Source organism: Brachyhypopomus gauderio, chromosome 8 (assembly GCF_052324685.1).
Source record: "Brachyhypopomus gauderio isolate BG-103 chromosome 8, BGAUD_0.2, whole genome shotgun sequence".
In the NCBI taxonomy this organism is placed as follows: domain Eukaryota; kingdom Metazoa; phylum Chordata; class Actinopteri; order Gymnotiformes; family Hypopomidae; genus Brachyhypopomus; species Brachyhypopomus gauderio.
In genome coordinates, this window is record NC_135218.1 from 4388343 (window position 1) to 4408342 (window position 20000).

Here is a 20000-nt window from a genome sequence, read left to right on the forward strand (position 1 = left end):
CTCCACCCTCACCTCTCCTCCACACCTCTCCTCCACCCTCACCTCTCCTCCACCCACACCTCTCCTCCACCCTCACCTCTCCTCCACCCACACCTCTGCTCCACACCTCTCCTCCACCATCACCTCCACCCACACCTCTCCTCCAAACCTCTCCTCCACCCTCACCTCTCCTCCACCCTCACCTCCACCCTCACCTCTCTTCCACCCACACCTCTGCTCCACACCTCTCCTCCACCATCACCTCCACCCTCACCTCTCTTCCACCCACACCTCTCCTCCAAACCTCTCCTCCACCCTCACCTCTCCTCCACCCTCACCTCCACCCTCACCTCTCCTTCACCCACACCTCTCCTCCACCCTCACCTCCACCCACACCTCTCCTCCACCCACACCTCTCCTCCACACCTCTCCTCCACCCACACCTCTCCTCCACACCTCTCCTCCACCCACACCTCTCCTCCACCCTCACCTCCAGTGCCTTGCGCTTGCTGTTGAGCAGTCGGGCGATGTCGCGGGCCACCCTCTCCACCAGGTCCTTGGGAGAGTTTCTCTTCACATCGAACTGACTCCTCTTCTCGTTATAAATCTGTAACGGGGGCAAAGGGCAAAGGTCATGCACTTTTCATCAACTTACAGAACCGGTTGGTGGAAGAATCCATGTTGAGACATTCCCATGAGTTTTATATTAAAAGCCTTGAGGACGAAGCACATCCAGATGAAAGGGTGGACTAATGGTAAGGGCTAATGCTATAACCCTAAACGTATGTGACTCCTCTAGGCAACAGGTACATGCATATACACACAGTGTTTAGTCTGATCTTATGGTACAGATGGTTCTATGGTCCATCAAGCTGTGTGTAACTAAAGCAATTACATTTCATAAGAATGCTTTATTTTTATTTTGTCTTTTGGATTCACATTTGTATATTTATTTACAGATTACAAATCCCCGTTGAATCAACTGTTTTAGAAAGCAACAGAGAGAAATCCTCTTTGCCACAATTCTAAAATGCAAAGCAATAATTCTACCAAAAGTGGAAGATTGTTGTGGTGGTGGAGGCTGTCGAGAGACAGAGGATAGATTTGGGGCTCAGGTAATGTTCAATGTGTCAGCGATTTCCACGTGATTACAGGCAAGAAACCTGCCTTTTCCTGTCTGACTCAGCAACACCTTCTGTAGTCCACAACAGCCTGCTGTCCCAAGGCAGTCCCATTTATCCCTGCCCCCTCAGGGACTCCATTACCCACAAATCCATCTCTGTCATTCTGAATACTGGCCCGAGAGACCCAGTGGCAATTTCAGTGTAACCAAAAAAAAAAAACAGCCTGTTCAGGAGTTTACAGCTACTAAAGATATACTCGGAGCTGTAGTCTTTAATACCACGTCAACAGTCCCACAGATGCCACTTCTGGTTATTGTTAACAGCAGCGAATGGGGACACTGCAGTAATCAGTCAAAGCATCATGCTGGCATTTCAACTGAGATGGCAAGGGAAGGGCGTGGCCTTCTTAGCCTAGTTTAAAACTGTGCTACTTATTATTTTTAGGATACAATTATCGAGCCCTGGCAAAAAGTCATTATGATGCTAAAAAAAACCGGTGTGGACACACACACACACACACACACACACACACATATTTAGAAGTCTCTATGGAGTAAGCCATTACACACATAAGTGGCCAACAGCTATGCCGATTTCTAATCGACAGGCTACAAGCCTCCTGGACTTTAAAAGCCGCCTGTTCTGGGGGACTCCTGAACCAACACCCGCCCATTCCACGTGTGCACTGGGTTTTATTCTTCAGAACGCTTGGGAACACCGAGCGATTCGGATCGCACCGCCACATAGGAAACCTGCTCTGGGTCGGCATGGCACATGTGCCTCTGGGAAGCGCCAGAGCGCCAGGCTTTGGAACGAGTGCCGAAAAACCGATGGCGCTGCTGAGCAGCCGAATCCAGAAAGGTGAGGAGTTTTTTTTTCACTGAATCCAGAAAAGAAAATAGCCAATGACTGATGTTTTTCCCAGCAAAGCGAACTTCCACAAAATACTCTAACACCATGAACGAAACAGAGCATGTTCTAACTTAGGGCACTGCTGTGTGCAAATATACAAATGTACTTGACAACTGGACAGCATGCAAGCCCCTGAGATGAACGTATGAAATTGTTCTGTTTTTAATCTCATTCAGCTAAAAAGAACTAAAGTTATCAAATCAAATCAAATCAAATATATTTGTATAGCGCTTTTCACAACATATGTTGTCACAAAGTGCTTTACAGGATTTAAAAGGTTAACAATACTACGGATCCAAATCCCTAATGAGCAAGCCAAAGGCGACAGTGGCAAGGAAAAACTCCCTAGAATACATGGAAGTTATGATGTCTATGGTCGAGTCATGATGAGTTATCAGAGACACCCACAAATATAGATTAACACCCCATAATGTTATTACTGCTATTCACATTAGCAATCCATAATATTTCAGTAACTTTATTGGCAGTGTGCAGGTCAGCATTGAGACTGGTGCTGGTATCAGTGTATATGTATTTAAATCCTACTTTGCTCTAAGCACATCAGTTGTCACAGAGCAAGATCACACCAGCTACCCTACATCATGGGACCTTTATGGACAAATAAACATGTGATTTATTAAATGTGTGGATTTCATTGGTATTTTTGAAAACAAACTTGTCAACATCTGATGAAGTTCACGATGTAAATATACAGAACAGCATGAATGCCTTCAGGAAGCAACAAAGTTCAATGACTGCACACACACCTTGACCACTAGTTCTACATCTAACATACACACACAAACACACACACACACACACACACACACACACACACACACACACACACACACACAAAGAATAAGACCCCATCCGAGGCAATGTGCTCCTATTAGCAGTTACACATCACATATGTTTAAATACACACTGGATGTGATCCACCCTCTTCCAGATGGGGAGAAATGTGTGGTGTGTACATTGGCATGAATGCATATTTTCACATCTCTCTCTCTCTCTCTCTCTCTCTCTCTCTCTCTCACACACACACACACACACACACACACATACACACACACACACACACACACACACACACACACACTCACACACACACACACACACACACACACACACACACACACACACACACACATACAAACCTGCACAAAGTAATTGTAAGTGTAGATAAAAAGAAGGGAAGAGGGAGGAGAGGTGAACTAACAAAAAGACCAAGAGAAACAGAGAGAAGGTGAAAGGGGAGACGTCATCAGAAAGGTTGAGTGGTTGTGTCCTGCTCAGTGCGGTGACTCTGAACCCTCTGCTCTTACACACTCACAAAGGGGTAAATCACATTTACCAGATCTGACGTTTATATCTTAACACGAGCAAAAACAATGTTAGAAACTAGAAAGAACCCTTATTAGCATCTCAATGTAAAAAAAAGGTTTTAATCCGTCATACAGCAGTCCTGCGGCTGTTGACCGTGTCTAAATACTTCATTACCGGCCGCATCATCCCAGGCGGACACCACGTCTCTTTTGACCTTGTAGCTTTGTTGTTGTTTTTTTTCTCTCCTCCGCGTGAGCGATTTGTTTGTTTGTTTGCGGCGGGATTGGTGTCTGAGGGAGAAGCGCCTCGGCTTATCGGGCCGTGAAGGCGGACTGGTGACAGAGACAGATGCGGCGTCGTTAAGGAATATTAGTGGACTCCGCCAAGCAGACGGTACAATCCGCCAGCGCGCGGAGCGGCTCGATAAACGCGCGCGCGCGCTCGCGCGAGGCGAAGGGGGGCGCGAGAGATCCGAGGAGGATGCGTCTCCTGGTAACGTGAGGGAGCGCGAGGGGAAGGTTCGACAGCGCGAGAAGGAGCCACGCGCGGTTAGCGGCAGGGAGCGACACCAGGGCTTTCCCCCTGAAAGGGCTAAAGACAAGCAAACTAATAAAAACTGACATCCATCCATCACGTGTGAGAGAAGCCGGGTCGACGTTATTGGGAAACAGCTTTCCCTACATTTCACACAAATGGCCGGAAAAAACAAATAACGCCTATATGGATTCAAGTCACCGTCTAAAAACTCCTGTCAGTCCTCTTTCCTGCGAGCGGGACTTTTAATCGATGTATTTCTCTGAACGAATAGATGGCTAAGATGCCAGCTCATGTCTAGTAATATATTTTTCGTATCATACCCAAGCCGCAGCATTAAGAAGTGTGATCCATAACCTTTAGGCACATTTATTTGCCTGATAACCGGTGAACTTCTGTCTTAGTGGCACACGCATTATTCATATAGTCACCTCTTACACTGCCACTAACACTGCCACTGTAATGGAGCCTGATCTATGTCAAGTTCCAAAACTATGAAGAGAGATTTCTGGTTATTCGTTACATCAACACACACAACTCACAACACAAAGGGCCTTCAGCAAGTACCACAGCAGAATCCACTTTCCCAAACGTCACTCAATCGTCCAATTTTACCATGCAGTCAGATCTTTGATATCTCCTCAAATGAAACATTAACACCCCCTAAATATCTTTTTATGAACAATTTGTTTCTGAAATGGAGCGATCACACTGGGAATTGCTGTAATCAGATCAAGATATTAGTTCATGGTCTGACAGCTTTCCTATTTGTAGAACATCAGGCTAGATTATAAACAACTATCATCTCTAAAACACAACGGATTCCCAGCAAAGGGCTTACTGACATACCTCGCACCAGTGAGCATGGAGAATGTTCTAAAGTTAGAAGAGTCCAGCAAACTCGAGACATGCTTTGTGAGAGGAAATATTGCCCAAAGTCACTTCCTGCAGGCACTAAGTGTGCTTTTCAGCATGTCAGGAGACTGCTGACGGATTTTCTAAAGCTGTCGGCCCCTACAGGATGCTCCTCTTAGCTCGATACATGGAGGAAACATTTTGCAAATGCGAGGAATGTAACAGGATGGCACCCAGTTAGTAATACTGGCAGCGGTGCAAAAGTAATAAGGCATGATTGATTACACTTGTTGCTCAGCTGCAAGTTCTATTGATTTGTATTTTTAGAGCCACGGGCCAAAACTGTTCTCTGATCTCAGTAGAAACTAGCTCTGGTTTTGTGAGTTTGGTTTGCCACATTGCCAGGTTACTGTCAGGGTATACTTGGCATACAGATTATTAGTAGGAACAAAATTCTTACCAACCCCCAGTATTTCTGTAGTATACAATGTAGTTTGTGGCAACAGATTTATACTTTACATACAGAACAAATTCAGGTACATGCATCTATAATAAGGACTAAGGCCTCCAGGGATATAGATTTTTGAAAAGGTTTTCTGTCTTAACTGGGGGTGTAATGGTTCAGGAATCACATTGATTAATTGATTAGAGTTACTGCTAATTCAGCTCAGTTGATAGTCAGTGTTGCAGTGTTTGCATTGATCCTGCACTGAATTGAAAGAATTTGAATGTTGTGAGATAAATAACTCATGATTAGAAATAGTGAATCCTAAATATTATGTTATTATGCATTATTAAACATACCTACATTTTACATTTTCCAACATGCGTAGCACATATGTTTGCTGCTATCCACACCTCAGCTGTTCCTCAGCTGTTCCTTAGCTGTTCCTTAGCTGTTCCTGCAGCCAGGCTGTTTTCAACTTGGAATTTGTTTTATCAAGGGAAACATGTTTACAAAATTTCATTTCCACCCCTGCTTCAGTCCAGACGTGAAAGAGCGGGCAGCCTAACCGTTTACAAAACCCAAATCAAATGGACTTGCTCCAAATGAAATTTCTCTTGAATCGGATGGCCGACCACCGAGTGGCAGCAGTTCACGTGTTCTGCCGTGGCTGGTGCCCACCAGGGACACGCCCTCTGCGGAGAGACGTTTGCGGCGCACGCGGCCCTCGGTCTCACGCGGAGTGGGAAGAATGCGCCCTGCTTTCGACAGAGGAGTAAGAGAACCACCTCCCTCTTTGTATTTCTCCTCTCACGCTTCCCTTTTCTCTCTTTCCCCCACTGAGTATTTGTCTTAGAGACAGAGATAAACGGCGCCGGTTTTATTAACTGGGCTTTTTCTGTGTGGCTGTTTGTGTTCTTCTGTCTCACTGACTTTCTGAAATCGGCAGCACAGAGAAAACTCTCCGTTTTCTCATTTGCGTCTCACTTCCTCTCTGTGCACAGTGTACGTGTTCATAAGCAAACCTCTCTACAGAGATGTCACTGTCCTTTCCTCCCTGTACTGGTACAAGTCTGCATATATTACAAAAACACTTATTATGATATACATAGGTTTCTAAATACTTTATTACAAGATGGGGTATATATTCCACAGGGCTTGAGGGTACAAAGTATAAAACCATTCAGCAAGAACAAATGGCCCCAAGCAGAAGGAGTTTTTTACTGTTAAGAAAAATATTGCAAGAATATAAACAAAGGCAAAGGGCAAGATGGCAGCTCCCTCTGCATTTCTCATGACAAAGTCAGAGTCAAAGAGGTAATTAAAGAAAACAGCAGTACCATGATTCAGTGGCCCTAATGTTTCTGTAACTCAGTCAAGAGAAGGCAGGTAGAAGACGTCAGTCCACAAACGCACGTACACACACCCCTCACCCCTTCAGTCTTGTCACTTAACTCTCGTGGGTGCACTGCTGAAGAAGCCCTACTGAGCTGACTATGCAATTAACTGAGGGGTGCGTGTGTGTACGTGTGTGTGTGTGTGTGTGTTTCTCCTCATCATGATAATCAGTACTCCATTTCCTGTTTGGCAGATAAAGGTCGCCATCTGTCCATCAACCTGAGCGAAGGTTAAAGAGAGAAACAACTGCTCATCACCTTTCCATGAAGCTGCCCCATCATCGCTCCCTCTCTCTCTCTCTCTCTCTCTCTCTCTCTTTCTCTCTCTCTCTTTCTCTCTCTCTGTCTCTCTCTCTTTTAACTCTGTATATATTTGTGTTAAGAGTCAAGCTTGGCAGTGGGTGAACTGGCAGTGTTGTGTTCAAACTTGTACTTGATTATAAGAGGAAGTGCGTTTACTTGCTTTTCTGAAATGTACTGTGGACATGTACACACTGTAGGATCTGAGAAACACCACTTCATTTGTTTCTGCTGTTTGTCATCATGTGCATATGTGCGTGTGTGTGTGTGTGTGTGTGAGAGAGAGAGAGAGAGAGAGAGAGATAGTGAGAGAGAGAAAGAGAAAGCGAGCCTAAGTCAGAATAGTAAGAGTGAAGGCTTAACACCCCCTGTGAAGCACATCTATAGTCAAACACGTTACTGACACCACCCTTCTGATGCATGAGCTGTGTCCTGTTTCCATGATTCATTACTCCATTTCCTGATAAATAAAAAATAATAATGTTTCACTAACATTTATTGTCATTCTTTCACCCTTCAAATGGAAATGGGTGAAAGCTTAATCAAAAGATACTTGGTGCCATTAGTCAGCCTAACTCTGCTCATGAAAACAGAATAACACTGCATAAGACATGATCAGGACCCCCCCCCCCCCCCCCCCCCCACCCCACCATCTCAGCCTCCCAACCCCCCCCTCCTCAACCTTTCCTCCCAACTCCGCCTCCCAACCCCGCCTCCTCAGCCCAGCCCCATATGGAGTGATGCAGCTCCATCTCAGCCACACCTCTCCCCCCCCCTCCTTCCTCTCATCCTCTTCATCCTTTCTTCCATCTCTTTGTCTTCCCTGCATTGTTCTGGACAGGGCCATCATCACACGGGGATTTTTCCTGCATCTAAAATACCAGTAATCCTAAGTCGCTGTGCTCACTTATAAAAAGACTAATAGGATGACCTGACTGTAGTTACCATGACGAGAGAGGATTTGCGGGTGGAGATGTAGGATGTGGGATTTAAGAATAATCTTAGACCTATTTAGGGCTCATTGGGCTAGAGTTATGTCTTATTATAGCTCTTGACATTGTCTCTCCATTGTTTTATCAAATAGTCTGCATTACTTGGGAAACAGCTGTGTCTTCACTGTGCCATTTCCTGAGCATGTCAAATGTCAAAGTAGATCTAAATGAACAGCTTCTGCCTTGATCAAGGCTTGGCCTGTAAAGAGAGGCCTCATTTACAGAACCACCCTTGCCTTGGTCCATAGAACAACCCTCAAGTACATACCCATTAAAATCAAGCTAAGGAGATTTATAAGCGTGTGTAATGAGGCGTAGAGTCAAAGCGTGTGGGCCTGACCCTACACTTCAGCACCAAGGACAGCTACCAAATGTTTCAGTGTTTGGTTGTTGGCAGGCCTTTTGCCCAAGGTAGCTTTCTGTTTTTGGTGACTCGAACACACACACACACACACACACACACACACACACACACACACACACACACACACACACACACACACACACACACACACACACACTCCCCTGTGATATAATAAATCTTTCACTATAACTTTCACAGTCTTTTCATCTTTGTCTTTCTTTTCCCACAAAGAAAAAACTCCTTTCTCATCCTCCAGAAGCCAAAAGGATTCCGTTTAATTGATGCTCCACATATTGTCATGTGTGAAAAAAAAAAACTCAGAACATCTGAGCAAATGGCTTTCAGGCTGCCTGACAGCCAGTTGCTGGAGTCCCGCAGACAGAGGAGGAGGGGGAAGACGAGGAAGGCTAGCGGGAATGTCCTGCTGCTGAAACGACAGGTCTGAATTTCCTTTAATTGCTCACCATTACACCCCCTGAGGGACAAAATTAACACGTGAGGAATCTTTTGATAAAGCCAGAGGATGCGGGTGCCACATTCACGGAGTGTTTTTCTCTAGCAGGAGCCCCTTTCTTAGCTCGCTCCACAACTGTTCAAAGATGCTTTAGATATGGGTGCCGCGCCCGGAAAGTGATTTAAGTGAAGATGACAAACAGCATTTCGACTAAAAGATGAAACTTTTGAAAAAGAGAAAATAGAATCACGAAACAAACTGTGCTAATGGGGGGTGGGGGGTGGGGGGGTGCACAAGTAGGTGTGTGTGTAGACATGAATATACAGAAACTGGCCTCCAGTTCCTCAGTGTGGGGAAGGTAAATAGATAGAAATATTAAACTTGCATTTTATCAGCAGTCTGTGAAACACATTTCTAAAGCCAAACACAACATTCTATTTCAATACTCTATTTATCTATCCATAGTTTTGACCAGGCGTACTCAACTGAATTTGTCCGCTGTCCAATTTTGGCAGATACCTGTGACCCGAGGTCCGGTGCGGCGGGGGTGGCGAACGTAAGTTGTTGAGTGGGGGGGGGTGCAGCACACGTAACACTCGTGACGGAGTATTTTATCAATAGCCCTGAAATAAATGCTCCATTTTTTTTTGGTCCGTATCCAGAGTTAATCAGGAATGAGATTGGGTCCGGACAGGACTGCGTTCGGGTCCGGATTCGGACCGTGGTCCGCCAGTTGAGTACGCCTGGTTTAGACTATCTATGAGAGCTGGAGATGAGTTTGCCTTGTGTGTGTGTGTGTGTGTGTGTGTGTGTGTGTGTGTGTGTGTGTGTATGTATATATATATACACATACACACACACACACACACACATATATATATATATACAGATTCCCTGCCTGTTATATGAATGAACACATCATATAAGATAATCATAAGTCTTACTGAAGTGCTTTGCACACATTAGGGGACACCATCACCAGAGTGACATGTGTTAGTTCCAAAGATCATAGAGGAGGCGTGTGTGTGTGTGTGTGTGTGTGTGTGTGTGTGTGTGTGTGTGTGTGTGTGTGTGTGTGTGTGTGTGTGTGTGTGAAGGATCAGCAGCAACAGATCTGCGTGCATATAAATGACAAAATACACAGCAGTCCATAAGTAATTGGACAGTGACACAGTTTTGGTTACAGCTCTGTTCTCCAGCATATTGGATATAAAACGAAACAGGGATGCTTGCTGTCGTCCCTGGCGATGCTTTGCCAGGCCCGTACTGCGGCCATGTTCAGACCCGGCCGGACTCGGGCCTTTGCACCCGCAGTGCTGTCTTCAGTAAGCGAGATGCATGTTCGGCATTATTCAACTTGAGCGACTGACTTGGCCAGCCATAGAACATTATGCACTTTGTCTCCAGGAAGCATCAGCATCACACACACACACACACACACACACGTCCGAGACGTCGTGGGGCACGGATGACACGTGTGCTCTGAGACACGGATGGCTCTTCTCGTTCCTGTGTCTCCCTCGGCTCTGTGCTCGACTCTTCTGTCTGTTTTTTTTAGCGAGCTGTAGCCTGACCTTCACTGTATGTTGCTTATGAAAAAAACCTCTGATGTCACGAGACTGACACGTCTGATGTCAGCTTTTTTCTACCCGCAGCCTCCGTGACCTTTGACACGTTGTGCAAGCATGTTCAACACTATTTTTGACCTCTTCAATAGTTTTCGTCCTAAACATTTATTTGATACTCTGATACAGGTCTTTTCCAGGTACTGCCAAATTGCTTTGCTAATTGCCAAACTCACCTTGTTTCTTAGAAATGTGTTGGAAAGTCACTTTTGACACACCCGGCTTTTTGGCTGCGTGTGAATAATTTATCCTGACATTTCAGCCCCATGATTACCTGCTCTGCTACTTTGGTTGTCATGTGAAGACATGACAACATGACAGAGTCCAGACACAGATGCCACCTCTCTCTTGTGCCCATATGAATATATTCCGAATTACTGCTGTAGCTAAGGAAGGTCCCTTATATTAAAGCCTACTGTCTGTTTAACCCCACATCGCCGTTTCGTTTTAAATCCCATGAGCCGTGACAACAGGAAGTACCATATCAGTCTCCATCGCATCAGCTGCGCTGCGTGTTTACATGTAGTGGGCGTGGCCAAACACTGACACATCCTGTTAAAGAAATCCTACTAAAAATCTGTGTGTTCAATGATACATAAGCACTGTGGCAGACGTCTTAATAGCATCACAGGCAGAACCTGGTGTTCTTCACTTGACACATCTAAACGCTACAGAAGACAGACACACACACACACACACACACCCTGATTCATCCAAGCCAGATAGAGATGGGAGGGTTTGTGAGCAGTAAGACAAAGCAGGGAGTGTAATTAAAGTGACGTGCCTCCCATGTAAAACTCCAATAGAGTCCGAACTCTGAAGGCTGGACAGCCAGCAGTGGAGCCCCACAAACGGGCATGGTGGCAGGAGATAAGGCCTTTAGGGTGTGTGTGTGTGTGTGTGTGTGTGTGTGTGTGTGTTGTGTGTGTGTGTGTGGGTGTGGGTGTGTGTGTGTGGGTGTGTGTGTGTGTGTGTGTGTGTGTGTGTGTGTGTGTGTGTGTGTGTGTGTGTGAGAGAGAGAAAGGTGCAGGGGTGAGTGTGAACATATGTAAGGTCTAAAGCTGGCCTAATCTAGATAAACGTTCACATATGCACACACACACACACACACACACACACACACACATACACACACACACACGCACCTATACTGCGTAGCCGAGCACGACCCGGTACAAAGTGGGTCCACACTCATGATTTGACAGGGTAATTTCCCAGTGTTTGGTCCAGGGGTCAGTTTACACCCTGCCAAGCCACCTCCAAACTGACTGTTACTATGGAGACCAGGCACTTAATGACTGATAACGGCGAGCGGGTGGGAAACAGGCGTGCGGGGGAGGGGGGGTGGGGGGGGGTTGAGTGCTCCTCGTGGAACAAAGGAGGCAATTTAGTATCGGCGGACAGCGTGAAGCGCGATTATGTCGTCAGTGTAAATGATCATTAATTTCCTACTGTCTGAATGGCCAAGATTAATGCCTACCTCTTCCCACCAAGACCATGAAGAGAGATTATACCACTTAAAACCCCCCCATTTGAACCACCACCGGCGCCTGCTCTGCTGTGGAACATTAGCACTGGGTCGTACCAATGTCCATGTGGTAGGAGGGGGACCTGATGCTGCCCAGTTGCTTTCAGTGTCTGGGATTTATCTGTGTTCCAGTGTGGACTGTGCCTTCATTTTCACTGACAGAAAGAATTAAAAGGTACTCGGGAAACAGAGGATGAGGTTATTTAGGAAGACAATCTCATTTGGCTGAAAACTACTGAATGGCTCTGGTGCCCCATGGGGTAATTTGTGCCAACAGTTCTCATGGAAAATTCTGAAAACATGATCACCGGGGCACCCTGACCTACAGGACCAAGTTCAGCTCTTAATTCACCTCTCAGGTCTGTGCCGGGCACCGTGATTGTTGGGGACTGTCATTTTAAAGACATTTCAGTCAGCTTCAAATGTATTATCAGAAATGTGTTAAAGAGGGCTCATGAAAGCCCTGATGTCAGTCTTGCCTTTTGCGGCCGTGCCTGGACGCACTTATCATATATGAGGAAAAGCGGGAGGTGTTCTCATCTGAGCAGCAGGGCAGCCAGAGAAACCTGCCATGCTCCTCAAATTACAGCCTACTTCTACAGGTCACCTCCATTTTTGGATGTGTGTTTACTTATATATACAAACTCTCTCCATAAAGCATGGTTAATGGGCCTGGTTGGTTTACACATGGCAGAGACGTGAATTAAAACTACTGTATACAGGCATAAATGCTCCGTACGGATTTCGTTTTTCTGAAACCCCTTTGCCTCGACAGGTCACATTCCCACTATAGCAGGTCACGCAAACAGACTCGCGATCCGCACACACAAAATTTAACAAAACCACTCGGGCGGGGCGAATGTGCGCACGAGCAACAACGGACACGGCGTAATTGCGAGCCACGGACGAAAAAAGGACGAACGTCGAATGCGATCGGCCGCAGGTTCAGCAGCTGCTGAGTGTAATTAGGACCTGGGACAGCGCCTGAGGCCTGGGACAGAATCAGGACCTGGGACAGCGCCTCGAGGCCTGGGACAGGTTCAGGACGTGGGACAGCGCCCGAGGCCTGGGACAGGTTCAGGACCTGGGACAGTGGCGAGGACGGAGGTCCAGACCCGAGCAGGGACGGGAATGTGATGTCAACATCGACATGAATTCGGATCCAAAAGTCCCTGTGGCGCCGTATGGCTGTGGATTTTGATTTGTGTCTGATTAAGGAGTATGCATGGAACTGGTTCACAATCTGGTTTGGTTTGGACAGAGTGGCGGGACAGCCCTCATACCAGACAACCATCTAGCTGGGGCCCTTCTGTGAGCCTGCTGAAGATGCCCATAAGTGTACTAGAAGGGTTATCCACCCTGCATAATCTCTGCATCAGCAGCTTGCATTCCCATCTAACCTGCATTTACATCTCTATTGTCATAGTTGCGCATTTACATCTCTATTGTCATAGTTGCTTCCCACCCCTAAACCTGAATGTGACGTACTGTATGTAAGATCCGAACTTTCAAAATAAAAGCCTTTTATCTAATCCTGTGTGAAACTAGTTTGGTTCTTACACATGTTGTCTAGCCTCTCAGACATCACTCTCTCTGTCTTTGGCAGAAGTTCCAAATGTTGTTCAGCCTGTCTGTTTGCTTTCATTTCCCACATCTTCAAATCACTCGTCAGATCACATCACCACCAGCTTGGCTCGGCAGTTGTCAAACCGATGCCAGCTGTGCAGATGTTCGTGGCTTCACTGAAGATACTTTGATAGCACAACGGCGACAGACATGACTCAAAGCCACCAGATGTAAGAGGGACTCGAGATGAACAAGCTTCCCTCTGTGGCAAAGCCATGCCAGCTGTATCTTCATCAGACTTCTACTCTCTCTGAATCTTCTCTAACGTGCTCACCACGGAAGGCATCAAAAGGACATTACTGTTGTGAGTCCTGGCTGACCACCTTGTGTCACTGAGGGCTTTTAGCGTACGATACCTGCTGGTATCTGTGCGTAGCAGCATCAGCACATCTGCAAAAAGCCTTGGTTGTTTAGTGGACCCCTCCATGAAAGCGCAGGGCCGTTCTACTACATACAAAACTGTACAGACGGAGCTCAAACTATGTGCAAAACAATACACAAAGCACACTTTCTCACAGTTGTTTTATGATCCCCTGGACTGCCTTGTAAAGACCTCTTGGGGCAACATGGCCATCATAGCCTTGTCACATGACATTTATTTTTCACGTCAAGCCCATATTTGCTCAGGGTACCCAGGAGACAGCTGGCCTCCCCTCCCCGTCGCCTCACGCAGACGAACCACGTCAGTCCAAACGTCCATTCATTCGCTGGCGTATCCAAGAACCGGAGAGTTAAAGCAACCGGATCTTGTTTTGATCCCTCGGGTGCTCTGGGTTCATCAGGTGTTCCAGACAGACCAAGCAGAACCGCCTCATCCACCGTGTGACTGAGCTGCTGGGTTTGTATTTGTGACCGCTAGCCGACATGTAGGAAGAAGGTCCGAGTGGAGACCAAGACCAAAATATTTTTTGTTGATGCAATTGTCAGACTCGTCATGACCCCCCAAAGGTTCATCTCTTTCTTTTGTGCTTCCCACTGTAGTGGATAACAAAATTGTAACTGTCAATGTTATATATGCTAACTTATATTACCTATTTCATCATCTCTTTAAGAGGTCCTGGTCTGCTCATTGCTAGATGTTTTATATTAAATAACCAAAGCACATGTAACTACCTTTATCTACTGTAGTATATTTCCTCTATGGCTCTTCATGGTTTGCTCTTTGGATGGAGAGCTGCTCTCAAACTGCTGTAGTTATTAGACACATTTGCAACTTGTTGACATTTTCAATATGCTGATTACATGCGCTGTGCTCAGCAAGGCTGATTTTCAGTCCCTATAACCTTCCAGTGCAAAATCTCGGTCATACAGACATGTAGGAAGGAGTTTAGTTTAGCTTATTTTACATTTGTCATGTGCTCCAAATACTCTGAACACAGAATCCAGTGTGTCGGGTCTGTTGAGACGTTGTGTTCAAGCCAGTTATATTTCTGAAACCAGTTTTTAATAACCCATTCTAACTGGGCCTCTTTGATGATGTCTTCCCATCATCTCTTACTAGACTTTTGGAATCATAAAAACTGTTATTTCAATTAAATAAGTAGTGCATGACCCAATTAGTGAATAAAGCGCTAGTTCTCTCCTCTTTGCTAGCTCTCCTTTCCCGGGCCTCTCTCCATCATCTCCAGCATCTTCTTCTATGTTAACCTCTGACCTCTGGGCTGTTTTGTAAATTAAAGTAGTGGAAAACACAATTGTAACTGTCAATGTTATAGATGCTAACTTATATTACCTATTTCATCATCTCTTTAGCAAATGTAACTACCTTTATCTACTGTAGTCTCCTTTAATACAGTATAGAATTAGTCCAAGAAGATATTTCTATTGTAACTAGCACTTGAGTATTCCTGCATTCTTGCAGGAACAAGCATTCTTGTTTTCATCTGTCTGAAAATATGAACGTATCATTCTCTGGGTCATAATACTATCAAAGAAAACAACCCAAAATAGTAATTCATACAAAAGCCTACAAAAAGCAAAAGGCCTGACCAGAAGGCTGGACCATAGCTAGGAGTGGTGTGGAAAGATCTAACAGCCAGGTGATGGCAAAGAACTCCAGGACACGGCAGTGCAATGGACCTCCGTTCATCCTCCAGAACCGGATGCCTCCGAGGATATTGTCCCTGGTGTCCTTCGGTCGTTCACCTTACACAGTGGTGAGTTTAACTAGCTAACGTTTGACCTCGTCCTGGTACGTCCACCGCTGGAGTGATATGTGAGCTCACATCACCAGTGAGCTGATGGAGCTCCAGCCTCCTAGAAGTGTTTTAAGTGTTGTAATCATTTTTTTATTGCCAACGGTTGCAGTTATTAGAAATAATGTCCCATCGTAACGCTCTTTAAAATGTTATTCATAATTTGCCATTACGTGATTACTGGTGGGTATTAAATCCTTCACGTGCCCTCATGACACCTCCGTGTGAGGCCATAAAAAAGTCACTGTGATCTGTACCACTTCCACCCCGTAATGTCAAAGCAGCTGAAAGACCAACTGGCTACGAGGCTCAGATCAGATCTGACTTTTGTTTGTTTTGGATGTGTTCAGATTGGATATTATCAACTGTGACTTTTGCAGAAATAATGTAAATTCTGTCCAAATTCCAATTTAAAAATCATCATTTTGTAGTAAATGAAAAGTTTCACATGAAACTGAAACTCCTTGAAATTGAAAAGGAGAAGAAACGAAAACATCAAGCCCACCCACTAATTCATAACCAGCACTGTCGTCTATAACAGAGCTCACATAAACACCGGTGGCTGTTCCGTGACTGTAATTCAACGACCTTGTCTAAGTGATTATCAGATCTTACTGTAAGAAGATGTCTTACAACGAACAACACTGTTGAAATAAAATATCAGTTATGGGACCTTCCACAAAATGCATGCTGGGAAAGCAACATTAGAACGCATTGACAAAACGTAAATGTCACAGTGTACCCTGAGTTTCTTAGAAAAATGACTCATTTATCTTTGTTAATGACAGGCTATATGGTAATCATTTTTAATGGATTCACAATTTTCTAACTAACATCAGAACTTGCTAGTCTTCCCGTACCCCTGAGGGAGCAGAAGAGACACTGTTCTGAGAAGACATCTGTGCCTGTTACGACTTTTATGTGCACTTCACAAAACACGGACGCCATATGTCTCTTTGTCAAGTCTTAAAGAGTACAAACCTGCAGCGTACTAACAGTCTGACGGTATTAAACTTGAAACTATATATACATTATGACATTTACTGTATATCCAAACTGTTTGGTTTGGAACCTCAGAGACGGAGATGGTTGAGCAGCAGATTACCGCTGGGTCTTAAATGCACACGCCTACAAATCCCATGATTCACCAGCCTGATGGGGAAATGAGGCTTCAAATAGAGCAGCCCAGACAACAGCAGTAATCACCGCTGAGCAGACACTAGTGGGGTGAAGATGGATTCTGTTCGCTCAGTTCAGGCTCGTTCAATTAGCCTCACAAAAAAAAGGTGCAGATTTAAAAAAATAGTTCAACTTAACTAGACAAATGACGGAAGGTTTACTTGCAGACTAGCAATAAAGTAGTAGCTGTCTCGTTAGGCAGGTAGACACGCACCCAAACAAGGTAGGTGAAGTAATGCATTAAGTTAGCAAAGTTCTTGCTATCACCCGAGAAACGCTTTTCTATATGAAAAAAGACTTTGTTTCTCGCTCACGCACACATAAACACACACACCCAACACACCCAAGTAAAACACATAATTATTCTTGGCGTAACCTGTTATGGCCCCTACTTTGACCATTTTAAATATTGTGACATTTCCGGAAGGTTCCCGAGGCAGGGGCTGCACTCGGGGTTATTTGAGAGGCCCCAGTGCTCACCTGGCCAGCCTCGCAAACCCTTGCTGGCATTTTTCCTCCACAAGCCTGCAATTTCACCCCAGTTATAGTTCCAAAAACATCCAATTACATCCCTACTGAAACCTCTAAACACAAAGGCCAGACTTAATAGGAGATAAGAGGCATCACGGGGTCATTAGCCAGAGCAGTGAACGTTTGCATTTCTCAATAAAACCCTGAATTGACCTTACAACTGGTTCGAAATATTCTGTGACCAAATATCTACCACAACCAGGAATTAATAATATGCACGCATGTCTAAAGCTTATATATTTCATACAGACACCTTTGAGGCTTCCTGACTGAAAGGAGCATCAATCACTTTCCGAACAGTGGATGACACTGTTCACGCAATGCATTAAGGTCAAATAGCTGCTTTCTGCTCGTAAAGATAAAGCATGACAAGCCTATCTCTCCTCAACACTGTATACTCACACACACATACACACACACACACATACACACACACACACACATACAAACATCAAAACAACACCTTAGGGGTACTTTGCTATTTGCCCAGCAGTTAACATGAGAATAAAGTGCAGTAAATCCTTGTGTGTGTGTGTGTGTGTGTGTGTGTGTGTGTGTGTGTGTGTGTGTGTGTGTGTGTGTGTGTGTGTGTGTGTGTGTCTGATCCTTTTAGGGGCTTTAAGAGTGAATAAAAGTTTCTGTTTCACTACAAATATTTCCGAATTCGACAAAGGCAAACATTCCCTGGGATATTCAATTTTGCCAAGCTGTAGGTTACATTTTTTTTTGCAAAAAGTGCTAGAATCTGAAACAGGAGAAACACAGGAGAATAAGGGGATAAGAATAAGGGGAAAGACAGGCAGACAGAGAAAAAGAGAGAGACAGAGAAAACAGAGGTTGTGTGAACTCTAGTACACAGAGCAGATCCCATATGCTGACATTTTACAAGACAAATCTGTCTCACCTTCCTCTGCTGTGTCCCCCCCCCCCCCCCCACCCCACCCCCCCACCCTCAACCTTCTCTCCTTCACCAGGAGAACAATGGTGATGTTGAAAAGCTGCCGGCTGAAAAATCATGTTCCTGTCTTTGTGTCCTTTATTTTCATCATCATGATAATTGCTGTTGGGACAAAGGATTTGACAGAGAGAGAGCTTCTCTGAGCATTCTAACTGCCTTCAAGACAAAAGCAAGGATTTCACCAGACAGAGAGAGAAAGAGAGACAGGGAGAGAGAGAGAGAGAGAGAGAGAGAGAGAGAGAGAGAGAGAGGGAGCAGAAAGAGAGCAGACTCAGAAACCCCAAAGCTAAAGCTGTAGAAAAGCCTTGAAAGCTGTGACTGTCAGACACACACACACACACACACATACACAACCCCACACACCCACACACACACACACACACACTGCTTCAGTGCTGCTCAGTTAAAGTGTTCGCAACATAACGGTGTTTACATTTGCCACAAGCTTCACACTTAAACCAGAACATCAGCCAATAAGGCCCTGTAGTGGACACTCCACCAGGAACCTGCACTCTTAACCTGAGCTACAAACTCCAACTCCCATTACCGCTGCTTCCACCAGTGCACTGCTTATCTTCTGGCTGACACACACAGCCCGGCCTCAGGAGCTTACACGCCAGCCAACAGTCTTTCTGTGATGAGGCTAAATGACCGTATGGGCCAAAGGAGGCCCACTGGGGAGCATGATTCTGGTAAAAGGTTCAGTTATATGTTTAATTAAAGATTCAGTTCAGGCCTGGTTAAAGGATCAGTTATATGTTCGGTTCGGTGATGTGTTCAGGCCTGGTTAAAGGTTTGGTCTGAGCTTGGTATAAGTTGAGTTGTAGGTGATAGAGCTGTAGAGGGTGACCCGAGAGAGGAAGTTCTTAGAAAATGTTTAGATCAAAAATCCTTCCAGTCCCAAATATTCTCATTTACACCAAATGGAAACCACATAGACTTGACAGGGGCAGCTGTGAGCCCCACACTGAGTGAAGAAAATGCTTCGCAAGAATGAGGATGGAACTGTATAATGATCAACAAATGCCATTAAATGCACAGAGGCTGGTCTTAAAACACTATATAATAAGTGACAGAAGCTGCGGTATATTCAGTCATGGTCTGGTGGTTAGGGAACTGGTCTTGTGACCGGAGGGTCGTGGGTTCGATTCCCAGACCTGAGGCCATGACTGAGGTTCCCTTGAGCAAGGCACCTAACCCCAACTGCTCCCCGGGTGCCGGGCTAGGGCTGCCCACCGCTCTGGGCACGTGTGATCCACAGCCCCCTAGTAATCACTAGTGTGTGTGTGTGTGTGTGTGTGTGTGTGTGTGTGTGTGTGTGTGTGTGTGTGTGTGTGTGTGTGTTAACTGCACAGATGGGACAAATTTCGATTGCGTTGTAAAAAATCACAATTGACAAAATATGGCACATTCTGGTTAAGGCATACTCTGTACAGACTCTTCCCTTTTGAGGTATCTTATACTCTGTATATACAAGCTATATTCCGTCATTGCTACAACTAAACTAACAATTGCAACTAAAAAAAATGACAAACCATACATAAATCCCCAGCAGTGTTCTGGTCATATTGGTGGTGTCCAGCATCCTAGCACGTCCTATGTTAACCTTCACCTCCAGATTAGGAGATTGACTCAGTGAGGGTTCTGGCAGCCAGGCTAGTATTTCACCACGC

General features: G+C 45.2%; 1 protein-coding gene across 1 annotated transcript in view; it reads right to left on the bottom strand.

Moving 5' to 3' along the window:
- LOC143521123 (voltage-dependent calcium channel subunit alpha-2/delta-2-like) overlaps positions 1-20000 on the bottom strand; it is a 53346-nt gene that overhangs the window by 2279 nt on the left and 31067 nt on the right. Inside the window, exon 3 of the mRNA XM_077013684.1 lies at positions 470-586. Coding sequence (XP_076869799.1) covers positions 470-586 — 117 coding nt within the window. The remainder of the gene's footprint in view (positions 1-469; positions 587-20000) is intronic.